Here is a 26,686-nt window from a genome sequence, read left to right as displayed (position 1 = left end):
TCATTCATGTCAGCAAGCACTATTTGAAGGGTCATAATACAGTTAATTTAAGAACATAATCAAGGCATGAAGTTTAAAGCTTCCATTGAGAAATATGTGTCAGGTGACAATTTATGTTTAAATTTGTAATCTCTAAAGACTCATACTTTTTCTTGAAAGGGAACTGTAGTGAACGGAGAAGTCAGGTTCAGTACAACTAATGCAACAAAACATAAAATATCTAAACAGAACTATAGTAGGAGGGGGCAAGTCGGAACTTAAATACTAAATATAAAACCACACATCACTGTGCTTTTATAGGCAACTTACAACACATGTAAATAGGCCAGGTAACTAGAAACCAGTTTAGCTTTGGCAGCAGGCATACAACTCTGAAAACACCTGAGCACAGACCACAGAGATAACTTTAAAACCTGTTCACTTCTCAGTGGTAAATAAGACGTTCTGAATGTGTGACTGGTTATGGCTTTGTTTTGGTCAAACCCATATACTTTAAGGACCCGATACGACAAAAATTATAACGTGAGGATGGTCCTATTCTAACATCCTACAGTGGTGCTTCTCACAAAACTCGTGGTGCCTCTGTTCCACAGAAGCATTTGTGTTTGTTTTAGAGACTGGCGGGTTGCAACCGATTTCTAAGTGTAACAGGTCAGGAATGCTAGACAATTCAATATACCATAAAATCCTGCATAACCAAGAACTCCCTTGTATCCCACAAAATTTCAAAATTTCAAATGCCCCATTTACATTCATGTAAGTAAAACAAGCAAACAACGAGGTTTATAATTTTCTGGGCCTGGAATCTAACTCTAACTTACAAATAAACACAAAGTATTTTTTTTGAACAGTTTTAAGATACACTGAACTTTGCAGAATGCATCTACCAAATGAAATAAATCAAAGGCTTATTGATTCTTGCATGATTCATAACTTTATCAAGATTTCTGACAAATATCAACAACAACAGTGCTACTCCCAGCACTGGAGTCGTTAATACAACCCAACTCCATCCAGATGCATTTGTAGCTGCTGAGTTCTATTTATCCCCTAAAACCACTCCATCATCTCCTCTGGTGTGGTCATGCTTGAGCATTTGTACACTGGAAAACATCTTTCATTTATTTCTCTTTTATATTACAGTTAGAGCATTATGTTAACTTACAACATGATGTGTGTAGGTAGTTGTGTTACCTTTGAATTTCACCTCAAGGGAGTGTAAGGGGTTGTTAACATAGTACAAAATGAGCATTGGGTGTGATGGAGTTGAGAACTGCTGTACTAGAAGTGTTAAGACTTATTCCACAGTTTTGTTTGCCAAAGAAGTTTTGCAAATAAAAAACTTGAAACTGAATTTAGCTGGATTTGGGGGAGGCTATGAGAAACTAGAAACAGAGTTGCCTTGACAAGAAAACTGACAAACTGTATTTTGAATTACAGAGAATCCTAAAATCAAAGCAAAGCAAAGTTGAAAAGCAAAACAACTCTCTCCAAACTAAAGGCCGTGCTAAGCACTTTTAAACTTCTAGTCTTGTGATTTCACAGAATAGAACAAGATGTATTAAACTGTACTATTATTTTACTGTAATGTAAACTGCAGACCTTTTGATGAAGGTAAAAAAAAAATTCAGGTGTTTACTTTTTAAAATATAAAATGTGGTTGGGAGGTGGGAACTAATAAAAATAGACTATAATTCCAATTATGCACTTGAAGGTACTCTGTAACTAAAAATAATGAGTTTTCGTCAATGGTAACATTTTTCAATACAACTTTGTCTCAGCATTTTCCTGAGAACTGAATGTGAGCTGGCTGAATATGGAGGATGATCATTTCGGTGATCTTTTCTTACTGAAAAACTGTTTAGATACCACATCGAAGTCATTACACAAGGAGACACAATTATTTTAAATAATCTGACATGGTCAAATATCAGTTAAATCTAGACTCAGACACTTTATGCAATGGATTATTTTGGTGCATTAAAAAGTACTTCAAAATAGAATTCAAAGTATTTAAGTCCTGATTACATAACTGTGGGCATTCCTAATACATGAAAACATTCTGAAATAACCAGATCTTAGCACCAGGTTTGCAATACTACCTAAAACTTCAATATTTTTAAATAAAAGTTTCAAATTAAAGTATTTCCCAATCACTATACTAAGCATGACATTTTTTAAGGACCATATTCATTTGTGCACCATTTTCTACATAAGATGCAAAATTTTTTTTAAGTCAAGTTTTTATCTTTTTCTAAAGTATAGTCAAGAACAGTGGATTTTTATTAAGATTTCTATGTTAGTCAAATAGTTTTGTTAGTTAGAACACCTTATATGTAAGAATTTAAGTATTTATAAGAATAGAAATTATGCTACCAGAACATTCTGAATGATCACTGATTGAGTTCCATGGAAATGACAAAAGCAAATATACCTATCTGTTCCATTTAAAAAACGTGTGAGTAATGCCCTCTTAATTTCATGCCTTCTATAAAGGTTCATTGTTTACTCTATAAAGTTTAGCAGTGCTTTATGAATCTAGTTTTAATAGGATTTAATATTAGAAAAATGATTGCTTAAACATCTCATTTTATTATTAAGGGATCAGAAGCAAAGATCTTCAGATATAATTTTTAGAAAGTATTGATTTTTCTATAGATGCAAAAAGTAATCTTAAATGGTGAAAATGAGTAAGGTCTATTGTCTGGGTAAGAGTAATGCACCAATCTCAATTCCCTGGTCTTGACAGTATACTACAGACACGTAAGATTTCACCAGTGAGAGAAGCTGGGTGAAGAGTACACAAATTTCTTTAGTTTTTGTTAATTTAAAAAACTTTTTTGGCTGGGCGCAGTGGCTCATGCCTATAAATCCCAGCACTTTGGGAGGCCGAGGCAGGTGGATCACTTGAGGTCAGGAGTTCAAGACCAGCCTGGCCAATATGGTGAAACCCTGTTTCTACTAAAAATAAAAAAAATTTTTTTGAGTCAGGGTGTCACTCTGTCACTCAGGCTGGAGTGCAGTGGTGTGATAATGGTGGCAGCCTTGACCTCCTGGACTCAAGGGATCCTCCTACCTCAGTCTCCCCAGTAGGTGGGACTACAGGTATGCACAACCACACCCAGCTAATTTTTTGATTCTTTGTAATATTTTGCAAACTCGTGTGAATCTATAATTATTTCAAAATAAAAAGTTAAAAGAAGACAACTCTAATACTTGGATATAGGTATTATAGATGACTAGATAACACTTAAAATGTCTTCCTGAACACTTGAACATGTCATTCTTTATTTAAATGAGGCCTGTTAAAAATACAACTTTCTCTTTTCAACCCATAACCCAAAATATTCAATAGTAAAAATAAAGTCAAAGAATTAGAAGTTGAAGGGATTTTGTACATTATATTTCTTTAAGTCAAAGCCTCAATTTTGTTATGAAATGAAATAAACCCTTGCGAATTATCTTAATGCTATGTCAACAGAATTTATTTTGGAAATGGCTACCTCCATTTGTGAGGTGAAATGAAGATACCTTCTTGAATGATGATATTGAAAATTACATTGAAACTTAATTTCCATATTTTTGACAAATCAATATTGTACAGAATGAGAATAGCAGATAAATATCCTTGTAATACCCAATTTTTCTGAAATTCATTAAAAAGTTGAGAAAACGTATTTCACCATGTAGGCTTTCTTCAACTTACCATAATATTTAATGAATACAGTGTGGGAAGTATTTGAGTAGTCTTCATCAGTTATTAGCTGATCATCAGAACATACCATGAATAAAATAGTAAAGTCTACTTTCTGGGATCTCCGGGGAGAAAAAAGATTGCTTCTGCATGTACAGTGTTGAAGAGGTTCTGAAGGTTATTCATGGGTGATTCCAATCCTCAAGTCAACTATCCAGGCAGCTTCTAAATTCATTTTTTTCTTCAGCTTTAAAAATCCTTCACAGATACTCCAATGTTTTAAAGAGTGCTTTAAAATTTATATCTATTCTGCCACCCTTTAGATAAATTATTATTTAAAAATAATTATTATTCTGTCTTATACATATTTGGAAGGTCCAGTTAGCTTTAAAAAAAAACCAAAAATAAAAAAAAAAACCTTTCTCCTAGTTTACCTTGGAATAGTGCAGAGGGAAAAGATTACACTGGATGTTTTGGTTCCAGAGTCTACACAAGGTCAGTAATTTTCTTTGCTTTCGTTTGTAAACCCAGAACCAGATCTCTAATCATCTCACTGGCAAAAGAAATAGAACAGAAACAAGTGTGTCCTCATATCATGACAATATCAGTTACCTGTGTGTCAGATCTTATTTAATAGCATATGAGTAATTACTATCACTTTTAATTAAAACAGAACAGCTCCTGTGAAACAATGAGTAAGGCACATTCTTGCATATAACTCCTTTTCATTTCTTACATTGGCAGCTCTTTCCCATCAGTTTCAGCTATCATCAACATTTCATCCACTTCCAATGAATCAGGAGGAAAAATTATATGGTAACTTTGGATTATGTGATCTAAAAGATGGAAACTTGGTTTCTCCTAGTCAATAGCAGCTTTTTGATTAATCTAGTTTGTTCCTGCACTCACCTGAGAAGCAGATCAATCTAACTCTTTTAGAGCATTAAAAAGGGAATATTTTTATATATTCACCTTTTTGCAAATTATTTTATTTTAAGGTTGCAGTCTTACCCTTTGTGGAGAGCACAGATAAGATTTGGAAATGAAGAAGTTTTGTGAAATAAAGTAGTTTTGCATTGCAAAGACAACTGCTTGCTTCCATTACATGATCTAAGTTCTCATAATACCTTGATATTGGAAGCTTCATCCTTATGCTGAGAATTTCCATGGCTGTGCGTTTCAGTCACAATTTTAAACCTTTCAAAATGTAGTTGCTCTCTTTGATATGAATGTACCATGTTCTCTGATGTAGGCTCATAGGTCCAACTAACTGAAAGCCTCAATTTGTGGGAAGAAGAGAAGCGAGGCTGGGGACACAGCACAAACGGTGTTTACGCCACTGAAGTTCTTTTGAAATGGAAAGGCTCTGCATGAAGAAGCGAGCAGTTATGCCACTGCCTCGCCAATTCCAGTGAGGAGCTCATCTTCAATGTAGTGTTCAACGTAGGTGGCAAAACTGTAATTTTTCCCTTTTTTGAAACTATTTTTTCTTCTTTTATTTTTGAAATTCTCATCTAAGCGACAGTTTCTTGTACTATAGTGACTCCTGCTGGGAGAGGTAAGTTGAAGTAGCTGAAGGTCTCTTACAGATATATCAACTCCCGGCCAGTAAAAAAGATGTCCTAAACGCAGGAGATGGAGTTAAACTGTTCCCCTACCTTGGACGCAATGGCTTCTTTCATCACTAAGAACAAACCCCTAGGTTTTACAATTGAGACTGAGAAACTAGTACAGTACTTGTACAATTTTTGATCTACAGCATCACGACGTGAAGCTGCAACAATTAGATGTAAAGGGTCCATTCATGAGGAATAACATCACTTTGACCCTTTGTGTTAGCTCCTACTGCTAATCTTTCCATAAGCGTGAACTTACTTTCAATTTGAAGAAGATGAAAAAGTCTTTTGCAAAACCCCAATACTGTTTTCTGATCTATGTACCTGAATGGAGAAACGTAGTCTTACCTCGTTTTTTTCCACTACAAGCCAAGCTACTTGTAATCCTTCCAAACCTTTAAAGGGGACCTCCCTTGTTAGCATCTCCCAGAGAACCTGGAACAAAAAGAAAATGGAATTTTTATTCTTGTACTTTATATTTTTTGGTACATATTACTGAAACTTTATCTAACATGTAATTGTATCTAATTACCAGACACAACCAACCCCATCTGTAGAAACTTGGGCAAAACAATTATGCTCATGCACACAACTTCTTCCACATATTAAATACTTTTTATGTTCTTTTTTATAAAGAAAAAACCTGGTTTAGAAATTAGGACATCTAGAGCCAGACTTAAAATTTTATGAAACCAATGGGCCTGACTGATTTAATGTCATCTCATAAATTATTAGAATTTTTATGTTCTCACAAATTAGATTTTGTATTTTGTTAGTTAAAACTCTTTCTACCTTCAATTTCTGATACATTTGTCTAGGAAATAATAACTGGGAATTCAACAATATTTTAAAAGGTTCAATAATGGTCTCATCAAAAATAACTGAGCCCCGAATCCAAATCACTGGCTAACCTACCTACCCCACATTGGTAGACACTTGCAAAATTGTCATATTTAGATTTTACATGTTACCTTTTAGATTTTGGAGAAATCTCCCTCAAAATGAGTGGGTCTAAGGGATCTATTTTCATCTACCTACAATATAATCTATTATACCGTACTCTAAGATGTAATAAACACTTTCTATACATATAAGCTGACTGTGAATGTGAGCTGATGTGTGTGTTCATCTTTGTGCAGTTCTTGAGATCAGTATGATTATTAAATCTGAGTGGAATGCCCAAGGAAAGCAAACTGATGCTAGGAATACTGCTGAATTGGGTTCTCTTGAAACACTGAGTAATGGAGATTTGTATACTACGTTACTTTTCCCTATTTATACAAATGGAGTTCAAAAATGTGAGTCTACCAATACTCTGTAAAGTGCAAAAACAATTCTAATTTTATCAGTAATAGTCCTAATAATAAAAACCACTAGAAGTTATTGAGTACTTATTATATTCCAGATGCCCTTTTCACATATTACCATGATTAATAGCAATCCTATTGGATACATATTACCTTCATTTTATAGGTGAGGAAACTATTTAAAAAGTTAAAAAAAAAAACCTTACCCAAAGACACTCAGTTATCCAGTGACAGAGCCAGAATATGAACCTGCTGGCTCGCCCTGAAGGTCAGGCTCTTGACCCCTTTTAATTTGAGTGAAGGGCAAGTGGCAGTACTAGAGAGAATGCGACAGGCCCTGTCTTACGTATGGCGCCCTGGCAGAAGCAGGAAGAGAACCAGTGGCTTCGACTCATATTTCCCTTGTTCTAAAAACAAAAGCTCATTTCTAATAGGAACGTAGATGGAGCACACATACTCTAGTCAAGCAAATCATAGAAACCTTTCACTCCATATCCACTATTTCCTCAGCCAGGGCTCAGTCTCGTTCGAACCATAACACAGTAAATGAATTCTGCTAATATGAAGATAATTAGCAGGAAAATCAGGGAAATTGGCAGATGCTGCTCAAGCAGGAGAAAAAAAATTCACTGAAGCCTCTCTGGGCTTTTAATCAAGTGTGTAAGGTACTCCTTTAGAGGAGCTACTGAATAATTCTATTTGAGTCACATAAGTGATTAGGAAAAGGTAAGGGGCATCCCACAAGGGGACAGTTCTAGTGATCACCACACGTAAAGGAAGGGTGAGAGCCAGAACAGGTATGCAATCACCCTGACCTACACAGGGAGGGAGGCCAGGCAGCAAGAGTGCTGAGCAGGAAATGGAGCCCCTCAATTGGCTGCAATTACCACTCCACAGGGGGCTAGGGCTGGGGAGGGGAAAGGATATGAAGGGCAAGTAAATTAATGGATGTGGCATTCCTAAGGAGAATGGGAGCAGGGAGTTAGCCTCCAATAAATCAAACGCTCCAGATCCCCAAACGTGCAGATGAGCGGTGCCTCTTTCCTTCTGAGTTTGGCCTGCAGGTATGATGCACGTGTGTACACATGTGCACACATGCACAGATTGAATTTTGTGAAGTGAATTGCAAAACCAAGAGTTTTGGGGGATAACACCAGAAAAACATTTATGTCATTCTTGATTCCAAAATATTCTGCTGGAAAATGTCCAAAATCTAATAAAATTTAAGTTATATTTCCCTGAGAGTTCTAACTGTGAAAAATAAAGAAAAAAATAAGCCAGCTTCATTTGACTCCCTCTGTGTCTCTGAAGAGCTACGACAGCTGAGGGAGTTAGTAAAAGTGTCTGAGGTGGCGTCATCAGCCGCTATGTCCTGAAGCCCAAATGAGGTCTTTAGTTTTATTCCAGTATCAGCACATCTCATGATTTCCTTTTATTAATTCCCTGGATTCGGGAATGTATCAAAAAGTGGGTGGTATAAGATAAGACACCAGCTTTTTTTTTTTACACTAAAAATGACATTTGGCATACAAAAGTAACTTTATTGAGGAAGTCACTTGAAGGTTTAAAAATATATTAAATGATGCCTAAAAATACCAGTTATGAGGATTCAGGCCAAATATTATTGTGATCTTTCACCTTAAAAATATTTTCCGACTCATTTTATATTGAGACGTCCTCACATTTAAACTATGCTCACAAGGAAAATTTCTATTTTCAGTTTACAGAATAGAAACTTGGAAAAGACTACGTACTTTTTCTGCCCTTTCTTTTCCAAACAATAGAAAGCCATTACCTGAGCTCAGCTTGTTCTGGAACAGTGCTCACAGACAACCCAGGCAGCCATGCTGTCTCTTAAGCCACTCTGTTTTCAAGGCTGGTTTTGGCTGAGAAGCTTCTGAGAAGGTAATCCTTTCTGCATTGTCATTAGAATAGCTTTTTTTTTTTTTTTTTTTTTTTAAGAGAAGCTAGGCCTTGTGTTCTCAGAAGGCTTATTCTTTCAGTGATTTTTTGCTTTTCTTTTTTTGTGGATAACACACTAAACACTGTTCGTGGTTCAGTCCTCCAAGAGAAGTTCTCATAAGAGGGTAGAAAAATCTCATTTCTTATAAAATGGAGGGAAACAATTGCCTGCCTAGCAAAGTTTACCAGCGTAAGAGTAAGGATCATAAAATCCACTTCTGGCATTCACAGCACATTTATTTTAAGACAGTACAAGGTTAGTGAGTCTTGCCGTTTGTTAAGAAGCAACAAAGGTTTATCAACCTGGGGAGGGCTGGTAGTTTTGGAAGTAGTAGGGGCTAAATTCTTACAGCAGTCTAAAAAATTAGAAAAACAAAAGGTAAAAATGTATTGCAGTTTTTTGGGTGGATTTCAAAAAAACAACTTTTTTTTAAATGGTCTTATTCATCTGTGTGTGACTGCTGTGTGTAGAGGGGGTTTCAATGAACAGAACAGACTCCCAGTGAACAATGGGATATTTAATGCAAACAAATGCTCCTACTGACAAAGGAGTCTTGGCTACTCACCTATTTTTGAAAAGACATAAAAAATTCAAAATAACCACATTTTGAATTAAAATAGGTATCATTTTCCAAGTTTATGGACCACAAACTTCTAAAACTAAAATGGTCCCAACCTTAACAACTATCCTCACCTGCTCTTTCCTATAACATCTACTTTGAACACATAATGCTTTCTTCATTAAAAAAAAAAAAAAAACTGTGATTGTTTAAATAAAAAGTTGCTGGAAAGCATACCTTGTATTTTTTCTTTCACTAATGGTGTTTATTTAAAACAAACAGAATGAGAAGAGGTCAGAATTAAATACTAGGTTGGTGCAGAAGTAATTGCAGTTTTTGCCATTACTTTTAAATGGCAAAACTTCAATTGCTTTTGCACCAACATATACAGTCCTGAGTTCTTGTTTATAATTAAATTAGCATCTGTATACTTTTCTGAATGGAATTTTACTGACACAACTATCTGAGAGGCAAACCAACATTCCAAGCAAACCTTTCTCTTCAAGATAGTCACACAGCAGAAACTGTTTTAAAACAGACTCGCTGAAGTAGCATTTCTGTTTCCACCAGGTAAGGGAAGGCTGTAGCATGAATGCAGAACTGATATTCCACATCACATGATGGGGCGGACAGGTTCTGCAGAGCAACATCCGGTGTGTAAATACAGAGCAACACTGGAAATGCTCAGCGGCTGGTGGTTGAGTTTATTTCAGTAAGTGAAATTACTCGATAGAATGGTTTGTTAAATCCCTCCAAAACCAAACCAAACCAAACCAAGCAAAGGTAGGGTCAGCACACAAGCAGAGAGAAAAGCTAATCCACAAAGAGACGTGTTCAAGCCCTTCTACTGAAATGTGGTACATAGTTTCTTAAGTGAAAAGATTTTTAATAAAAAACACTGAAAATGTGCAGCTCCAGAAAGGTTGACTCAAACTATGTTTAAGAAGTGGGGTCAATGTGGAATGTATGAAGAGATTTTAAAATGATACAGGAAAAAAATCCTAAGCTCTGCAAACAGAAGTCACCTCTTAACATCTTTTACAGTTTGTGTGTGAAAAGGAATTTGTGCTTGGCTACTGGTACTAAGATTGTACTTCATCTCAGGAAAAGCAGAGGGGTGCATTTCACACCAAAGCCCTGGCAACTGTAAGGCTTTGAAAGAAGGCAGCATAAAGTTTGTTTTCATACATGAAATAATATTGAGACCAAAAGTTCACTCTATGTATAGTTGTGTCTTAAGGTCAAAAATTTTTGAGATAAGGAAATTCAAAGACTTGGGGGAGAATTTTAAAAGTAAAAGCACTGTATGTGTGTGGGCTCATAAGTGCAAAAAGGAACCTCAAAAGTCTTCTAGTTCACATAAATGTGCCAAACAATTTAAAAACTATAACCATCTACAGCAACTATAACCAACATACCTATATATATAACACCAACATACATGTCTATATACATTTATACACACATGCACATGAAAGGAGTGGGAGTGCTGGGCTCCTACTAAGCCACTCTGAAAGGTCAGCTGGAACACTGACTAAATAAGCCATGTTCTTAAGCCACGCTGCTCATCTTCCCGAGCCGCCTTGCTCCATAGAGGCGCCTGCAATGATGGCCTGCTGCAGAAGATAGAGTGGCTTTTTCATGTTTGATGGGTTGTAAGAAATAAAAAACCAACTATGGCATCTATGAAGACTACGCAACAGAGTCTGTAAGTGGCCCGTAAAGCCAAAAAACTATATTATCCGGTCCTTTCTAGAAAAAGTTTGCTTGTTCCTATTTCTACAGGACAAAATGAGACGCCATTCCCAACAAGTAGGATAAGAAAAACTTAAATTACCCTCAGATGGTGTGTGACTCAAATAAATGTTTGGTTATAAATGAAGGAATGAATGTACTTTCACAAGAGGAAACAATCTCACAGAGTCTTCAATTGCTACAAATACCCCATTTTCAGAATATCCCACAGATGAATGTCTGGTGGTTAGAATGTAGTCACATTTGACATAGGAGACTAGTTTTAGAGGCTAGTCTCCTCTGAAACTTATATTTTGTTTTTTCTTTTTTTCAATGAGAAATATTTGATCACTGTCTGTAATGCTTATAGTCTTCATTCTTCAGAAACATCCAGAATCAAGGGATATCAGGTGTTGATTCTTTTTCTGTTTTTGGATATCAGGTATTAAGCCTGATGTTACTGTTGCCTTCTGACCTTTAAAATTCTAGCCTTCAGCCAAAAACATATATTTCATTCTTGAAGTGATTTTTGTCAATAGCTAACAAAATTAATCTTTATTAACTTGGTATACATAGGATGTGTTATGATTTAGAAAGAGCTAGTCACTGAAACAAGTCCAAAACCTGTGAAGCCAGCATTAAATACCTAGAGACTGAATAAAGAAAAAAAAACAGGTCTGACAACGTGAATCTCCTCTTGTGTCATTGGCTACCACCTGCAGTAAGAAAACACAAAGTTCAGGACGAAGAGGCATGCTGATTTGGACCCAAAACAGACTGCTTCTCTACCCATTATTATGAAAATGCCCTTTTAGGAAGTAATAGTATAAATAGCAGGGCAGTATGAGATGTAAAGAAAGGGAATTCCAAAACTATTTTGGATTTTTTTTTTTTTTTGAGACAGAGTTTCACTCTTGTTGCCCAGGCTGGAGTGCAATGGCAAGATCTCGGCTCACCGCAACCTCTGCCTCCCAGGTTCAAGCAATTCTCCTGCCTCAGCCTCCGTAGTAGCTGGGATTATAGGCATGTGCCACCACGCCCGGCTAATTTTGTATTTTTAGTAGAGACAGGGTTTCTCCATGTTGGTCAGGCTGGTCTCGAACTCCCGACCTCAGGTGATGCACCCGCCTCGGCCTCCCAAAATGCTGGGATTACAGGCGTGAGCCACTGCGCCCGGCCTATTTTGGACTTTTTAAAGAATACATAACATTTTAGGGAAAAGTTTATCCTCAACAAAAGGCAACAAATGAATTCCTTCCTCCAGCAAAGAACTCTCCCACTCCTCACTTCCTTCTCTCTGATAATGCAGGTATAACCTGTTCCTCAGGAAATGGCCCATCTCCAAATTCCTCCTCCAGGAGCTTCTGCTCCTTAACTGATTCATTCCTGTGGTCTCCATTCCTTGAGCACTACCCCCTCCTCCCCCCCACATTAGTCTATTCTCCATGTGGCTCTGCTGTGATTCTTATGTAATGCCTTAGAGTCATGCTTCAGATTGTCACTGCTACTCTGAGACTGGCAGCAGACATGGACAAGGTCATCTGGCAAGTGCTAAGTACATTTTCTTTTGGACTTTTAGAAATTGATGAATCAGTTTAATAGTTGAGACTCAAAAGTTTCCTGGTAATTAACTCGCTTGGCAGATCTATTGGTGATTTTATACTGTTTAAGTAATCCATTATAATGAAGTCCTGTTCCAAATGATCCACATTTCCATTGAAATTACATAGATAGTCTACAGTCACATTACCACCCTGCAAAAAATAATTCTCAGGCAAAGTGGAGCCCAACACTATCTCGGGTTCCATTTAATTTGTTGCTTGTAAGTGGTGTTGGTTTCTTCTCAACACAGGACAAAATAACTCCGATGATTAAAAATGATTAAACATTTTGACAACTAGGAAGAGTTCTCCAGTGGTGCTGCTTCAGGCATTCCACCAGCAGTACAGTCTCAAATAAAAATAAAACCATGTTAAACTGTATCTCTCCTCTTCTCTAGAGTGTTTGCTTTTTGTATTTCCTTTAGTAAACAAGAAATGAGAAATGAACTCACCACACCATAGGAATACGTGTCACAAGTTTCTGACACAGGGAGACTTTGGATAACTTCTGGAGCCATCCATGGGAAAGTTCCAACCAACGACATGTGTGTTGTATGGTTATGGAACCGAGAGGCACCAAAGTCACAGATCTGAGAAAACAAGGATCAGTATCAACTTTCTACTTATTGGCTAATTAAGGAATTACTAGTTACAAAAATCTACATCTGAAATTAACAATTTTTAAAGTAAAAGAAATAGTCCTACCTTCAATACTCCATCAGCAGCTATAACAACTAAAAAAGAAAAAAGGATAAATTATGACAATCATCTAATCGGTTTGAGCTGTCTTCTACTGAAAAAACCATAAACTTCTATTTCTGTCTTCAATATGGGATTACAAAAGGTGAAATCAATGTATTTACAGCATTGAGGATTTTGCAAAAGGGGGCTGACATTAAAACAAAAACTTAATTCCATCAGGTACTGATTAAAAAGGCTTCTGAGACATTTATTTTATGTAAATGCAGTACTGTCCAGTAAAAAAGGCACAAATCAGTAGTAGTTAGGAGAACCAAATTTTTACCTGGGTTCTGCCCGCATACTGCCAATGTGACACTGAGGTAGTCATTAGCTTTACTACTTCGTATTATATATAGGGTTTCCTCCCAACTGAGTGATTTTTGTTAAAGGTGGAGAGAATATTCATTCATTCCCTTGCTCATACATTCATTCATTTAATAAATATTTGCTGAGGCTACTGTGGGTAAGGCCATGTACTATGCTGTGGAACAGGACTGTGAGCAAGTCTGGCACTGTCTTTGCTCTCAGGGGGTTTTTATTCTTATCAGAGAGACAATTAAATAAACATCTACAACAAAGTGGGATAGATTCCATGATGAGAGAAACAAACAAACTATAGAGCCAAAGAACAATGATATCTATGTCAAGGGAGGTCAGATGAAGCTTCCTGTAAGAAATGATGCTTATGCTAAAACCCAAAAAACACAGGAGTTAACCAGAAAGAGGAGAGCTGAGGGAGGAAAGCAGTTTCCTAGGCAGAAGAGAGAGTCTATGCAAAAACACAGGAGTAAACAAAAAAGGCATGGCAATTTTGGAAGGTAGGGGCCAGGTCAAGAAAAGCCCTTGTGAGAAAGAGAAAGCCAATGAACAATTTTATGTGGAGGAATGAAATGAGCAAAGGTGCAGAGGGGAGACTATGTCAGAGAAGAATAGACCTGGAGGCAAGGGAATCACTTTGCACTCAAGGTTTTGTGGTCCAGGAGACAGATGAGGACGCCTGTACTAAAGCAGTGGCAAAGGACAGGAGAAAAGTTGACCGAGTCAAAAAATATTTAGGATGTAGGATCACCTAGGCTTGATGAATGGCTGGTTATTGGGGGAGAAGGAAGATAACTCAAGGATAAAATCAGATAAAGAAGCAATACAGATTAATGGTTAGAATAGGAGCTCTGGATTTAAATGGTAACTACTATTTATCTCATTTCTGGCTTGGGCAAACAGTACTGCCACTTGGTAAAGGAAATGCAGGGATGATTTTTCGGGGGTAGCGAGAAAATGAAAAGATTAATTGGAACATAATATATTTTAGGGTCTTAACAAATATCTATGTGGATGTGTCTAATCAGCAGAGAGATATATAGTTTTGAAGTTGAGATCTGTTTTCGAGTGTTAACATGTAAATAGGGCTTTTATGGAAGTGCAGAGATCAGAGCGTAACAGGAGATGAGTCCAAGGATAAAGTTCTGAAGAACTGTTTCAGATGTTTCTTTTGTAAACCGTGCAGTGCCTTGAACATGATAGATGATCAATACTTATGAGTTACCGATGATTTTACCAAGGAGAGAAAATGAGCTTTGTATGATATAACATTTGACAATTGCCTCAGGGTAAACCTGATACTTTAAGTATTAAGCTATAAACTTTTATAAATAGAAATGTAAATATTATTAATTTTATGTTCAGCTTTCTCATTATAAGATTAACAAGTGCTCATTAGAAAAACTGCCACTATAAAAATACATAACACAGAAAGTGAAACTCTGGTTACCTTTCCAAGGGAAAAAGAATTGCTATAAGTTAGTTCTATATTCTTTCAATATGAGTGTATGTGTTTTTCTATTTAGTAACTATAACACATATAACTGTAACTTTTTAAAATGGGGACATTCTCCATTGTTATATAGTCTTCATAATGAAAGCATGGATAAATCCATAATTTTGTTAGTCATTCCTCTTTTGTAGAAGATTTAAGATATACTGAAGTCCAACAATATAGTTAAATTGAAATTCTGAGCATGAACTGAAAATTTACAAATTCATAAAACTGATATTTTCTACTACAGTCTAGATTATTTCCTAATGACTTCCTGTTAGCTGACCATATATCAAAAGTGCTTAGTTCCAGGAAGCTCATGTCTAAGAAGAACCAAAGAATGTGTGATAGCCTAGAAGAGGAAAGGACAATCAGACAGGGTTAAATTGGTGGGCCAACCTGGACTACTGATGAGTGGCAGGTGCCGATAACTTCCCTCCCCGCCCCCATCTCTTCACTCCCTGCTAAATACACACACACTCACAGTCCTGGGGCATGTACAAGGGTACCTGATCGATTCATTCCCTGGTCCTCTTCCACTACTTGTCATCACTACCTGTTCTAAGGATCACACTATTAGCATAAACTCATTTTAATTAAAGATCTCCTAAAAATAGAGAGTTCTCTTCCTCCTTGCTGAGAAGGAGCATTTAGAAAGCATGTAAATAATTAATTGATACGAGGGTATTCAAAATAGTAGCAAACTCTGGTGTTTACTTTAGCTAGTTCTATAACCCTGCTGCCTTTTTCAGATAACTCTGAAGTGACATAACGGAAGAAGCATTGTTACCACTCCTACTTGAAGGTAATGTCTAATCCTGCAAGTTATTTTAAAATGCTCACCCTCCAAATTATAAAATATAGGGCCATAAATAAACTTTAGAAAGTACAGAAGAAGAGAAAGAAGAAAACGAGAGCCTTGACTTTCCAAACTTCCAATCATGTGGCTCATTTTGCGACCTACTCCAGGTAATACAGGTGGGACTGGCACAAACAATTCACACCATGCAATTCAGATGCAACAAGAACAAAATTCAAAATTGATAGTGCACAAAGCCACCTAAAAATAGAAGACTAAAAATATATAATTCAAAATTGATAATGCACAAAGCCACCTAAAAATAGAAGACTAAAAATATATGACTGCACACTTTGACACAGCAGTATCTCTTTTAGAAAATGATTCTAGGGAAATAATTAGGGATGTCTTGAAAAATTTGGCTGAAATAGTAAGCCCAACATTTCTTATCAGAGAAAAAATGTAAACAATTCAAATGTCCACATTCTGGGCTATATTTATACAGTGAAATACTGTGCAGCTTCCTCAAATAATATCAAGGATTTTGTTATTTACTGACAGTAGAAAGGCTTCCATGGTATCAGCAGTGAGTCCAGTAGTAGGTTACAAAAGATATGTAAAAGCATGATGCTCATTTCTACATGCAAGTGTATATAACCTGTAATAAAATAGGTAAAATAAAAACATAACTACATTACCGTTTCTTGACTTGAGGTCTCTGTGAATCACTTTGACAGGAGCCTCCATATGTAAATAGTGCATTCCTTTTCACACAAGAAAAAAGAAAGGCCTATTAATATTTTTCAACATTACATCAGTATTACCTTTCATATTTTTTCAAAGAACTCAAGAGCAGAAACTAATTCACATGTCTTATTCTTCCATGACTGATAAAATGAGAACAGAATATGTCTACATTAGTAACATGTATATGTGAAGTCAAATTTATAAGCTTTAATCTCTTAGAGATTAGGAATTTGACTGTGGGTAAAGCTAACTTCTCAGAATACCTAATAAGGACACCTTAATTTTCTGCAGTCTGCATGAAAATAGTACAGTGACCACTGAAAGGAGTGCTCCACAACTAAGGTATTCTACTACCAACTACCTTCTAAATCTGCCAAAGTTCTGAGCAAAATTTGTGGTTTTCATCTGGCTGTCTGCGGTTACCCAGCTGCAGATTCTGATGTCCAGTTACCAAAGTTCTGGATGTCTATGGTTACCCAGCTGCAGCTTGGCTTATTTTCTCAGTACCCATTCCAACAAGACCTGGGAGTGGATGTGGAGTAGCAGTGGGGAGAACTGGGAGGATTAGTTATGGTTAGTAAACAATTTTATGATCTTCAGATAAAAAAAGTATATAGTAGTTACAAAATATTTCATTCCTTTCACAAGGATAAATCTTTGAGATAATCTGTATTTCAACATACTCCAAAATTCTTTCCATCATATTTAGGATGTAAATCAAATTACTTCAGTATATTGGGTATATATAAACTTTTGAGAGTTTTATTATTTTGAGTCAAAAATTATACTTTAAAGACATATTTTATGGTTACCATCTTAGTAGTTTTTGACCCTTTCTGTATTTATGTACTGTCTACCCCTTTAGAATAAAAAAAGGATGATTTTCTACTAAAATATATCTTCTTTATTTCTCAAGTTGTCTTTTCTAAATAATGGCAGAAATAGTCTCCCCCTCACCTCCAAATCAAACAGGTTTCTTTTTAAAATGAACAATACATTGAAAATAATTTAATAAGAGGCTTTGGCTTTTTAAAGTGTATAGAACATTTTAATTTTATAGAGGTTAATTTTAAAATCTCTTCTTCTTCTACTATTTTAATTATTGTATATTGAAGAATCGTGAAAGGACAAAGAAAATAAAAAAATTTAAACTCTTGCCTTTTAATGACATCACCGAATGATATTACTGAAAAGAGTCAAGTTAACACAAGTATTAGTAATTATGTGATCTTAGATAAGATGTAACTGGGATAAAGGAAATTTCTCTTCTGATACGAAGTTCCACATCCCTCAAACTGCAAAAATTCAATAGCTACAACTTGGGTAGCATTTAATAATCTATCAAATTCCTTAATAATTTTTCAGGTAGGAACCATATAATTACTATTACTGGTAGAGATACTTTCTACACTTGCTGACAAGTAAGGATTTCAAAAAACAAGACTCATATACAAAAGCTTTAAATATAGGCACTTTTCTTCCTCATGGCAGATTATCATAAGCAAAAATACCATAAAGTATTTGTGTACAGTGCATAGTACACATTTAAATAATATTTCATATAAACAATAGTCATCACACTCACATAAAATTCTCTTTAATGTTTTTGTAGATCCATCTATAATTCTGCCTTATTTTTATTGCAAACAATTAAGAAGGCTGAAAAATACTTTCATCAGGTGTACATTCAGGGTTTCCTAAAAAAAGAGTTGACAGGTATAACTGAGGAGACTTTTGGGGAGAATTGGAATGAGTGGTGACCATTTTGAGACTGGATTGGAGTTTAACTGCTTTAATTGTTCCTTTTAAGCATTGCTGATTGACTTGCAGCAATTTCAGATACACTTGCTTGTCCACCCTCCATTTATCCTCACATCCAGAAAGAAGAGACCCTTTTTTGCTTTGAGGAGATATTGTCTCAACAGCAATGATGCTGAGCAATGCCTATTTCAAAATGCATGAATCAACCTTTACTTAAAATAAACTATTCATTTTTTGATTTCTCAACATATCATTGCTCCAGTGGATTCAACCATAGGTCAACCCAAAAGGTACATAGCTGAATTTGAAACAGAATCAACAAAAATCAAGCCTTCCTACTTAATCTCTTAAATTCTTAAGTTCTACACACAGCTTTATCAGAGAAAGCTGAAGTCATTCCTAAAGCCCTGATTTGTTTTTTTATGGGCCATCTTTAAAGGATTTTTTAAATGTTAAGTATTACTTGTGTCCATAAACATACAAGCCTCTTCTCTGTCTCACTCTTCTCACCTGAGGTGAAACACATTAGCCAGACAGGCAAAAGGGATTTTATTAATCTGCAGTTTTGGACACCATCAGGGGCCCAATCCCATTCTCTCCTTCCCTATTTTTTTTGAGACGGAGTCTTGCTTTGTCACCCAGGCTGGAGTGCAATGGCCCAATCTTGGCTCACCACAACCTCTGCCTCCCGGGTTTAAGTGATTGTTCTGCCTTAGCCTCCCGAGTAGCTGGGATTACAGGCATGCGCCATCACCATGCCCGGCTAATTTTGTATTTTTAGTAGAAATGGGGTTTCTCTATGATAGTCAGGCTGGTCTCAAACTCCTGACCTCAGGTGATCCGCCTTCCTTAGTTTCCCAAGGTGCTGGGATTACAGGCGTGAGCCACTGCGCCTGGCCTCTCCTTCCTTATTTTTAACTCTGGTGCCAGTTTGCTATCTAATTCTTTTTTTTTTTTTTTCTAGACTGAGTCTCACTCTGGCTGGAGTGCAGTGGCTTGATGTTGGCTCACTGCAAACCTCTGGGGCTTGAGCGATTCTCGTGCCTCAGCCTCCCAAGTAGTTGACTACAGGCGAGTAGTGCACCACTACGCCCAGCTAATTTTTTGTATTTTTAGTAGAGACAGAGTTTCGCCTTGTTGGCCAGGCTGACCTCAAACTCCTGGTCTCCTCAAGCGACCCACCCACCTCGGCCTCCCAAAGTGCTGAGATTACAGGCGTGAGCCACTGCACCAGGTCCGGTTTGCTACCTAATTAATTCTATTCCTTCTCTTCCTTGCCCTTCTGATGCAGAGCACTAGCACTCTCCAGAAAACGCCAAGAATGACTCAGCTGATGTGGAGCCAAGAGACTTACCCCTCACTCGGGATGATGTGGCACGTGCTTAAGGGGGTGCAGGGAGAAGAGGTTCCCAGAGTGGGAACCAGGTATGCTTAAGTAGAGCACAGCAGGAAGCAGAGTGACTGACGTTAGCTGATTTGTTTGCTGTCTATCTATTCTAAGTGCCAATAAGTAATGACATGGTTGTAACTGGCTGAGCACCCTAAATGCAAATGTGTGTAAGGCGATATGCTGTTAAGTTAAGGACTACCTATATATGCATTTACATTATTGAAGGGTATTTCCACAATGTTGCAGGCAGCTCCTAATCAAGGCACATCACCTTGCTTACACAGAGCTGGTCCTTGTGTTCTACTGACAAGAAGAGAAGTCTCTATGATGTTACATGAAAATATCTTTAAGAATATGAAGTTTCAGTATGATTTGAGATGCCCGATGCATCAATACACAATTAAGCAAATTAACATAGCTAAAGTCTCAGGCACACTACCCTAAACACAGAGCTTATTATTTTTATAATGTAATGAGGCATCATTCAGCAGCAGCATCTAGCATGAAACTCAAAAAAATTTTTTTTTCACTTTTCCTATTTGAAGAATTTGGTAGGTGTTGATGAAACTTAAAATAGACAATTCCCCAAAGGAAACACTACTACTTTTGGAAGTCACACAGTGAAATCAACGCATGAGTTGCTTCCCTTACTGAGTGCTAAATCACATTATATTTGCTTTGTAAAGAGATGCTTGTAGAGAATGGAGTAGTAAAATGTAAAGGAGTTAATTGCCCCAGGAAAATTCAGACACACTTTGTAGGGGTTGCTAGAATACAAATATAACTATCAGTGTTCATTATTTAGATGAAGTTGTTTCCAAAGCAACTCTGACAGTTATAAATAAAGCCCAGAAATGTTCAGTTAGGAAAATGGAAAAAAAAAAGATAAAAATAAATGAAGTTTGAATTGCTTTAGAAAGCATTCCTCTATGCAGGAATGTATGAGAAAAAAGACCTTGTTTAGGGGTTTGGTGCGTTAAAAATATTTAATTTCCAACAGTGATGCCTAAATAAGTTTACATTAAATGTAAAATAAAATCTGAATTGCTTTTACATGGCAGGACAAATAAAAATTATTTTTTGCAAGTGGTTTCTATTTTTAGCATATTATATATACAAAATGAGTAGAACTAATTCTACAATAAATCATGTTTTCTGGATACTGAATCTAAGTAGAGACTTTCAGAACAACAGAATTATGATTTTTCCATTTAATGTGTCAAGCAAGCTAGTCAATTATAATATCACAAAACATGACAAACATGTCTGCCCTGAAGCTACAACTAGATTTCATGGATAGAAATAAAGTAGACAAAAGAGAAAGTGAAAACAATTCAGGAGTGGAAAGACAATGACCTAAAATGTTATCTGTACAATCAGCTTTGGAATTCTTACTACTTTTGCTCTGAAAAAAGAACATCTAAAGACAGAATAAAACATTTTCTGATGGTAAGTCCCCATTTCAGGAGGGGAAAATGCACCCCACCAATTCTGTAAGAATATACCAAATATTATTACCTTTGGCTACATCAGTGGCCCAGGTCATAATGTGATCCATATCCATCTCCTCACTTCTATTACTGTTAATGTAATCATAGAGTGATCCCAAAGAAGCATATTCTATTTTAAAAGGAAAGATAAGCATATAATTAAAATCAAGGTACATTTCAGAAATAAGACTTTATATTTTCATTGAGAAAATACGTTAAAGAATTTAACAAAAGACATCAAAAGTATATAAAAAATTATTCCATGCTGTGGTTTCTAAAAGTTAATGTCATCCTGAAAAATATCTGTCAAACACAAGACCAGTAACATACAATGAATAGTAAACTTCAGTTGAGAATCAAAAGCCATTTAGCTGGAACTGAGAAACACGAAGAGGTGTTGGAAGAATAAATCTGAAACAAAGGTATGTATGCAAATAGATATTTCTTTAAAAATTGTTATTCTTATGAGATAGATATTAAATGCATAAATCAGAGAGCTTATATGACAATGCAAACAAATCAATCATTGCCACATAAGGACTTGGAAGAGTTCTCAAAATTTAAGCACAAAAGGTCAAAAAAGTGAGAAAAATCCTTTAAGAATGAAGTATAAATTACATACCATAAACTCACCTGCAATAAGTATATTATTGGATGATTTTTAGCAAGTTCATAAAGTTGGGCAACCACCACCACAATCCAGTCTTAGAACCTTTCCATTATTACAAACAGTTCTCTTGTGCCGGTTTGCAGTTAATCATCACTCTCACCCCAGCCCTACAATCTGCTTCTTCTCTCTACCAATGTGTCTTTTCTGGATAGTTCATATAAACAGAATCATACAAATTGTTCCTTGTGTCTGACATCATTCCCTCAGCATCATGTCTTTTTTCTTTCTATTTTTTTGGAGTCAGAGTCTCGTTCTGTTGCCCAGGTTGGACTGCAGTGGTGTGATCACAGCGTATTGCAGCCTTGATCTCGGCTCACTGCGGCCTCCACCTCTCAGGCTCAAGCAATCCTCCCACCTCAGCCTCCCAAGTAGCTGGGACTACAGGCACACACCACCATGCTGAGGCTGATTTTTTTTTTTTTTTTTCCAGTAGAGATGAGGTCTTGCTATGTAGTCTAGGCTAATCTCAAACTCCTGAGCTCAAGCAATGCTACCTGCCTCAGCCTCCCAAAGTGCTGGGATCATAGGCTTAAGCCACTGCACCTGGCCGCATAATGTTTTCAAAGTTCACTCAAGTGGTAAGCGTACAAGAAGACTTCATTCTGTTTTATTGCTGAATACTATTCTGTTGTACAGATATACTACATTTGATTTATTCAGTCCCCAGTTGATAGATATTTGGATTGTTCCCAGTTTTTGGCTATTACGAATAATGCTCCTATGAACATTTGTGTACATGTCTATGTGTGTAAATATGTTAATTTTTCTTGGGTAGATTTCAGGACTGATATTGCAGGGCCATATGGTAAGTTTATGTCTAACTTTTAAAGAAACTATCAATCTGTATTCCAAAGAGGTTGTACTATTTTATATTCCTGCCAGCAATGTATGAGGGTTTCAGTTTCTCCATGTCCTCACCAACATTTTATATTGTCTTTTTTTTTTGAGAAAGGGGTCTTGCTATGGTGCCCAGGCTAGCCTCAAACTTCAAACTCCTGTTGTCAAGCAGTCCTTCCCTGCCACCCTCTGCCTCACAAGTAGCTGGGATTACAGGCGCATGTGACTGTGCCATGCAGTACTGTCTGTTGTTTTGATTATGGCCATTGTAGTGCGTATAACACTAGTGGTATCTCACGGTGCTTTTAATTTGCATTTCCCTAGTGACTGACGAAGTTGGGCATATTTTATGTGCCTATTAGTCCCTTTTATATATTTTTAAGCAAAATGTCTATTAAAATCTTTTGTCCATTTTTACACTGGGTTGTTTTATTGAGTTCTAATAATTTTTTTTAGTTTTAGATACAAGTCCTCTGTCATATATATGATTTGCAAATATTTTTTCCCAGTTTGTCATTTGTCTTTTCATTCTCTTAAGATCATCTTTCAAAGAGCAGAAATTGTTAGTTTTTATAAATTCCAATTTATCAACTTTTCTTTTATGGCTGTGCTTTTGGTATCATTTGTAAGAACTCTTCTGCCTAACCCCAAAGCATGAAGATTTTCTCCTATTTTTCTTTTAGGAGTTTATAGTTTAACCCTTATACTTAGGCTTATGATCCATTTTGTGTTCATTTTTATGTATGGTCTGAGGTTTGACTCTAATTTTTTTTTGGCATATGAATTTATTTTTGAGACAAGGTCTCACTCTGTTGCCCAGGCTTGAGTGCAGTGGCACACTCTTGGCTCACTGCAAGCCTCAACCTCCTGGGCTCAAGCAATCCTCCCACCTCAGCCTCTCTAGTAGCTGGGACTACAGGTGCACATCACCACGCTGGCTAATTTTTTTTGTATTTTTTGTACAGATGGGATTTTGCCATGTTGCTCAGGCTGGTCTTGAATTCCTGGGCTCTCGTGATCCTCTCGCCTCAGCCTTCCACAATGCTGGAATTACAGGCGTAAGCCACTGCACCTGGCCCTGGCATACGAATTTCTAATTGTTTCAGCAATCAAAGACTGTCTTTTACCTAATTGTCTTGGCATCTTTGATGAAAATCAATTGCCAATCAATGTAAGGCTTTTTCCCTAGACTTTTAACTGTGTTTTTTTTTTTTTTTGAGACGGAGTCTGGCTCTGTCCCCCAGGCTGGAGAGCAGTGGCCGGATCTCAGCTCACTACAAGCTCCGCCTCCCGGGTCCTCGCCATTCTCCTGCCTCAGCCTCCGGAGTAGCTGGGACTACAGGCGCCCGCCACCTCGCCCGGCTAGTTTTTTGTATTTTTAGTAGAGACGGGGTTTCACCGTGTTCGCCAGGATGGTCTCCATCTCCTGACCTCGTGATCTGCCCGTCTCGGCCTCCCAAAGTGCTGGGATTACAGGCTTGAGCCACCGCGCCCGGCCGACACAGTTCTTAAGACAAATATGTTTACACTTGGAACAGTCATGTGGATATCACAAAGATGGCAACTGTAGTCCTGTAAAATTATACCTAAGAAAAGAATGAGTCAACTTACATTCAGGAACTTCTAAAACCCCTCATATTTTAAGATGCTCTCTCCATTACTTTATTTGAACAACAAAACACTGTTTGGGGAAAAATATATAAGTCTGAGATGACCTCAATCAAAGCCAATTTTTCAAAGCTTATAAAGGTCACCTATAAGAATAAGACAAATGGGAGGGAGGGAAGCAGGGAAGGGTAACAAAATTTAACACACAGCATTTATTCCTGGAACCATGAGCTCGCAATCCCAACTGCGGGATGTCACTGAAAACAAGTCTTCTAAAGATCACTTTGAAAAGCAGTCAGTTATGATTACAAATACACCATATGGGACTAAAATATTCAATGATCCTAATGTTATGCCATTGGGTACTTGTAGCTTGAGAAAAATATCCAGAGATAGTATAATACAGAGATTCCCCAAACCATGATATTTCAAACATCTTATACTATAGTTAAGACACTACTCCAAAAACCATGTTAACTTTAAAAAGTCATTCTAATGATGATGAAGACATAGAATATCATTTGACCCAGCAATCCCATTACTGGGTATATACCCAAAGGATTATAAATCATTCTACTATAAAGACATACACACACGTATGTTTATTGCAGCACTAATCACAATAACAATGACTTGGAATCAACCCAAATGCCCATCAGTGACAGACTGGATAAAGAAAATGTGGCACATACACACCATGGAATACTATGCAGCCACAAAAAGGATGAGTTAATGTCCTTTGCAGGGACATGGATGAAACTGGAAACCATCATTCTCAGCAAACTAACACAGGAACAGAAAACCAAACACCACATGTTCTCACTCATAAAAGGGAGTTGAACAATGAGAACACATGGACACAGGGAGGGGAATATCACACACCGGGGCTTGTGGGGGGGTTTTATTTAATGCTAGGGGAGGGATAGCATTAGGAAAAATACCTAATGTAGATAATGGGTTGATGGGTGCAGCAAACCACCATGGCACGTGTATACCTATGTAACAAACCTGCACGTTCTGCACATGTATCCCAGAATTTAAAGTATAATAAAAAAGATACATGATTAAATAAAATGGTTTCATGACTGAAGTTGCAAGAAAGGCAATATTATTACCTTTATTTCATATAAAATATCATCTTTAGGTATGTGGATAGCTAAACTAACATTTAACTATTTTAAATAAGCATTCAATTCTTTCATCCTTTTGGTTTTCCCATTAGAAATTGTGGACTCACTATATACACATATGGTTACATGCTTTTCAAACCACTTCTCCGAAGAAAGTAGTTTACTGGATTTTGGTATAAAGCATTTGTTTCATTTTTTTTTAAGTCATTAAGAACCACATTAAGCAAACATTTCCTTTTCATTTATAAGATGATTCTTCCCTTTGAGTTTTACGGTGACAATAGCTGGCATCAAAAAAGGTAAACATAATATCAGTTTTGTTGGAACAAAACCATTACCATGAAATCTCTTTGTAATGTCACCAAGACCAAGCTTAATTTAGATTATAATAGAATAAATAAATTTATGCAAATGTCTGAAATGTGTTATAACAAAATGTGACACTTGTCTCAAATTGACTAATAAAAAAAGACCAGCACAATATCAAAACATGCAAATTAGATGTATCTGTGCTTAAAATAAATCAAGATCAAGTTAAGGGAAATGAGATTGGGCACTTAAAAATTAGTATGTTTTCCTTGGCTGGGTTTAATGAGAATTTGGGCCTGCTGAGAAATGATGCAGAACTAGTCTCCTCTCTTAGAGGAGTAATAGAGGCTAACGCAGAACAGGTAACTTAAGAGGTGAGATCAGCCCCTGAGAACAAAGAGCAATTTCCAGGCATCTGGGATCCTAAATCACTTCTCTTTGGAACCCGGGGACCCAGTCTGCCACCCTTTTTTTATTCTTAGATTACCAGATCCTCTCCAATCTGGCTTGCTACAAAAGACATGGTCTGGTACCTAACAACTCCTTCCTTCATCTCCCAGGAACTCCCCCTGCCCTCATGTATTTATGTTTTACACACACACACACACACACACACACACACAGAGAAATAAAATAATGGGAGTAGTAGTACAGAATGAAGAGGTTTCCAAAGATCAAAGAAAAGATGATCCAGGCCGGGCGTGGTGGCTCACATCTGTAATCCCAGCACTTTGGGAGGCTGAGGTAAGGAGATCGTGAGGTCAAGAGATCAAGACCATCCTGGCCAATATGGTGAAGCCCTGTCTCTACTAAAAACACAAAAATTAGCTGGGCGTGGTGGCACACACCTGTAGTCCCAACTACTCAGGAGGCTGAGGCAGGAGAATTGCTTGAACCCAGGAGGTGGAGGTTGCAGT

The 26,686-nt window shown here is 36.8% G+C and overlaps 1 protein-coding gene across 2 annotated transcripts in view; it reads right to left on the bottom strand.

The window, feature by feature from the left end:
- Window positions 1-26,686, bottom strand: part of LOC105514544 (mitogen-activated protein kinase kinase kinase MLT) — a 193,630-nt gene that overhangs the window by 65,142 nt on the left and 101,802 nt on the right. For both annotated transcript variants that reach the window (XM_011945967.1, XM_011945966.1), the window contains exons 4-8: window positions 21,244-21,345; window positions 16,526-16,591; window positions 13,180-13,208; window positions 12,927-13,064; window positions 5,659-5,745 (exon numbers count right to left, since the gene is read on the bottom strand). In XM_011945967.1, the coding sequence (XP_011801357.1) occupies window positions 5,659-5,745; window positions 12,927-13,064; window positions 13,180-13,208; window positions 16,526-16,591; window positions 21,244-21,345 (422 nt within the window). The remainder of the gene's footprint in view (window positions 1-5,658; window positions 5,746-12,926; window positions 13,065-13,179; window positions 13,209-16,525; window positions 16,592-21,243; window positions 21,346-26,686) is intronic.

This window comes from Colobus angolensis, unplaced genomic scaffold (genome assembly GCF_000951035.1).
Source record: "Colobus angolensis palliatus isolate OR3802 unplaced genomic scaffold, Cang.pa_1.0 Scaffold247, whole genome shotgun sequence".
Taxonomy (NCBI): domain Eukaryota; kingdom Metazoa; phylum Chordata; class Mammalia; order Primates; family Cercopithecidae; genus Colobus; species Colobus angolensis.
This window is presented reverse-complemented; position numbering and strand designations above follow the sequence as displayed.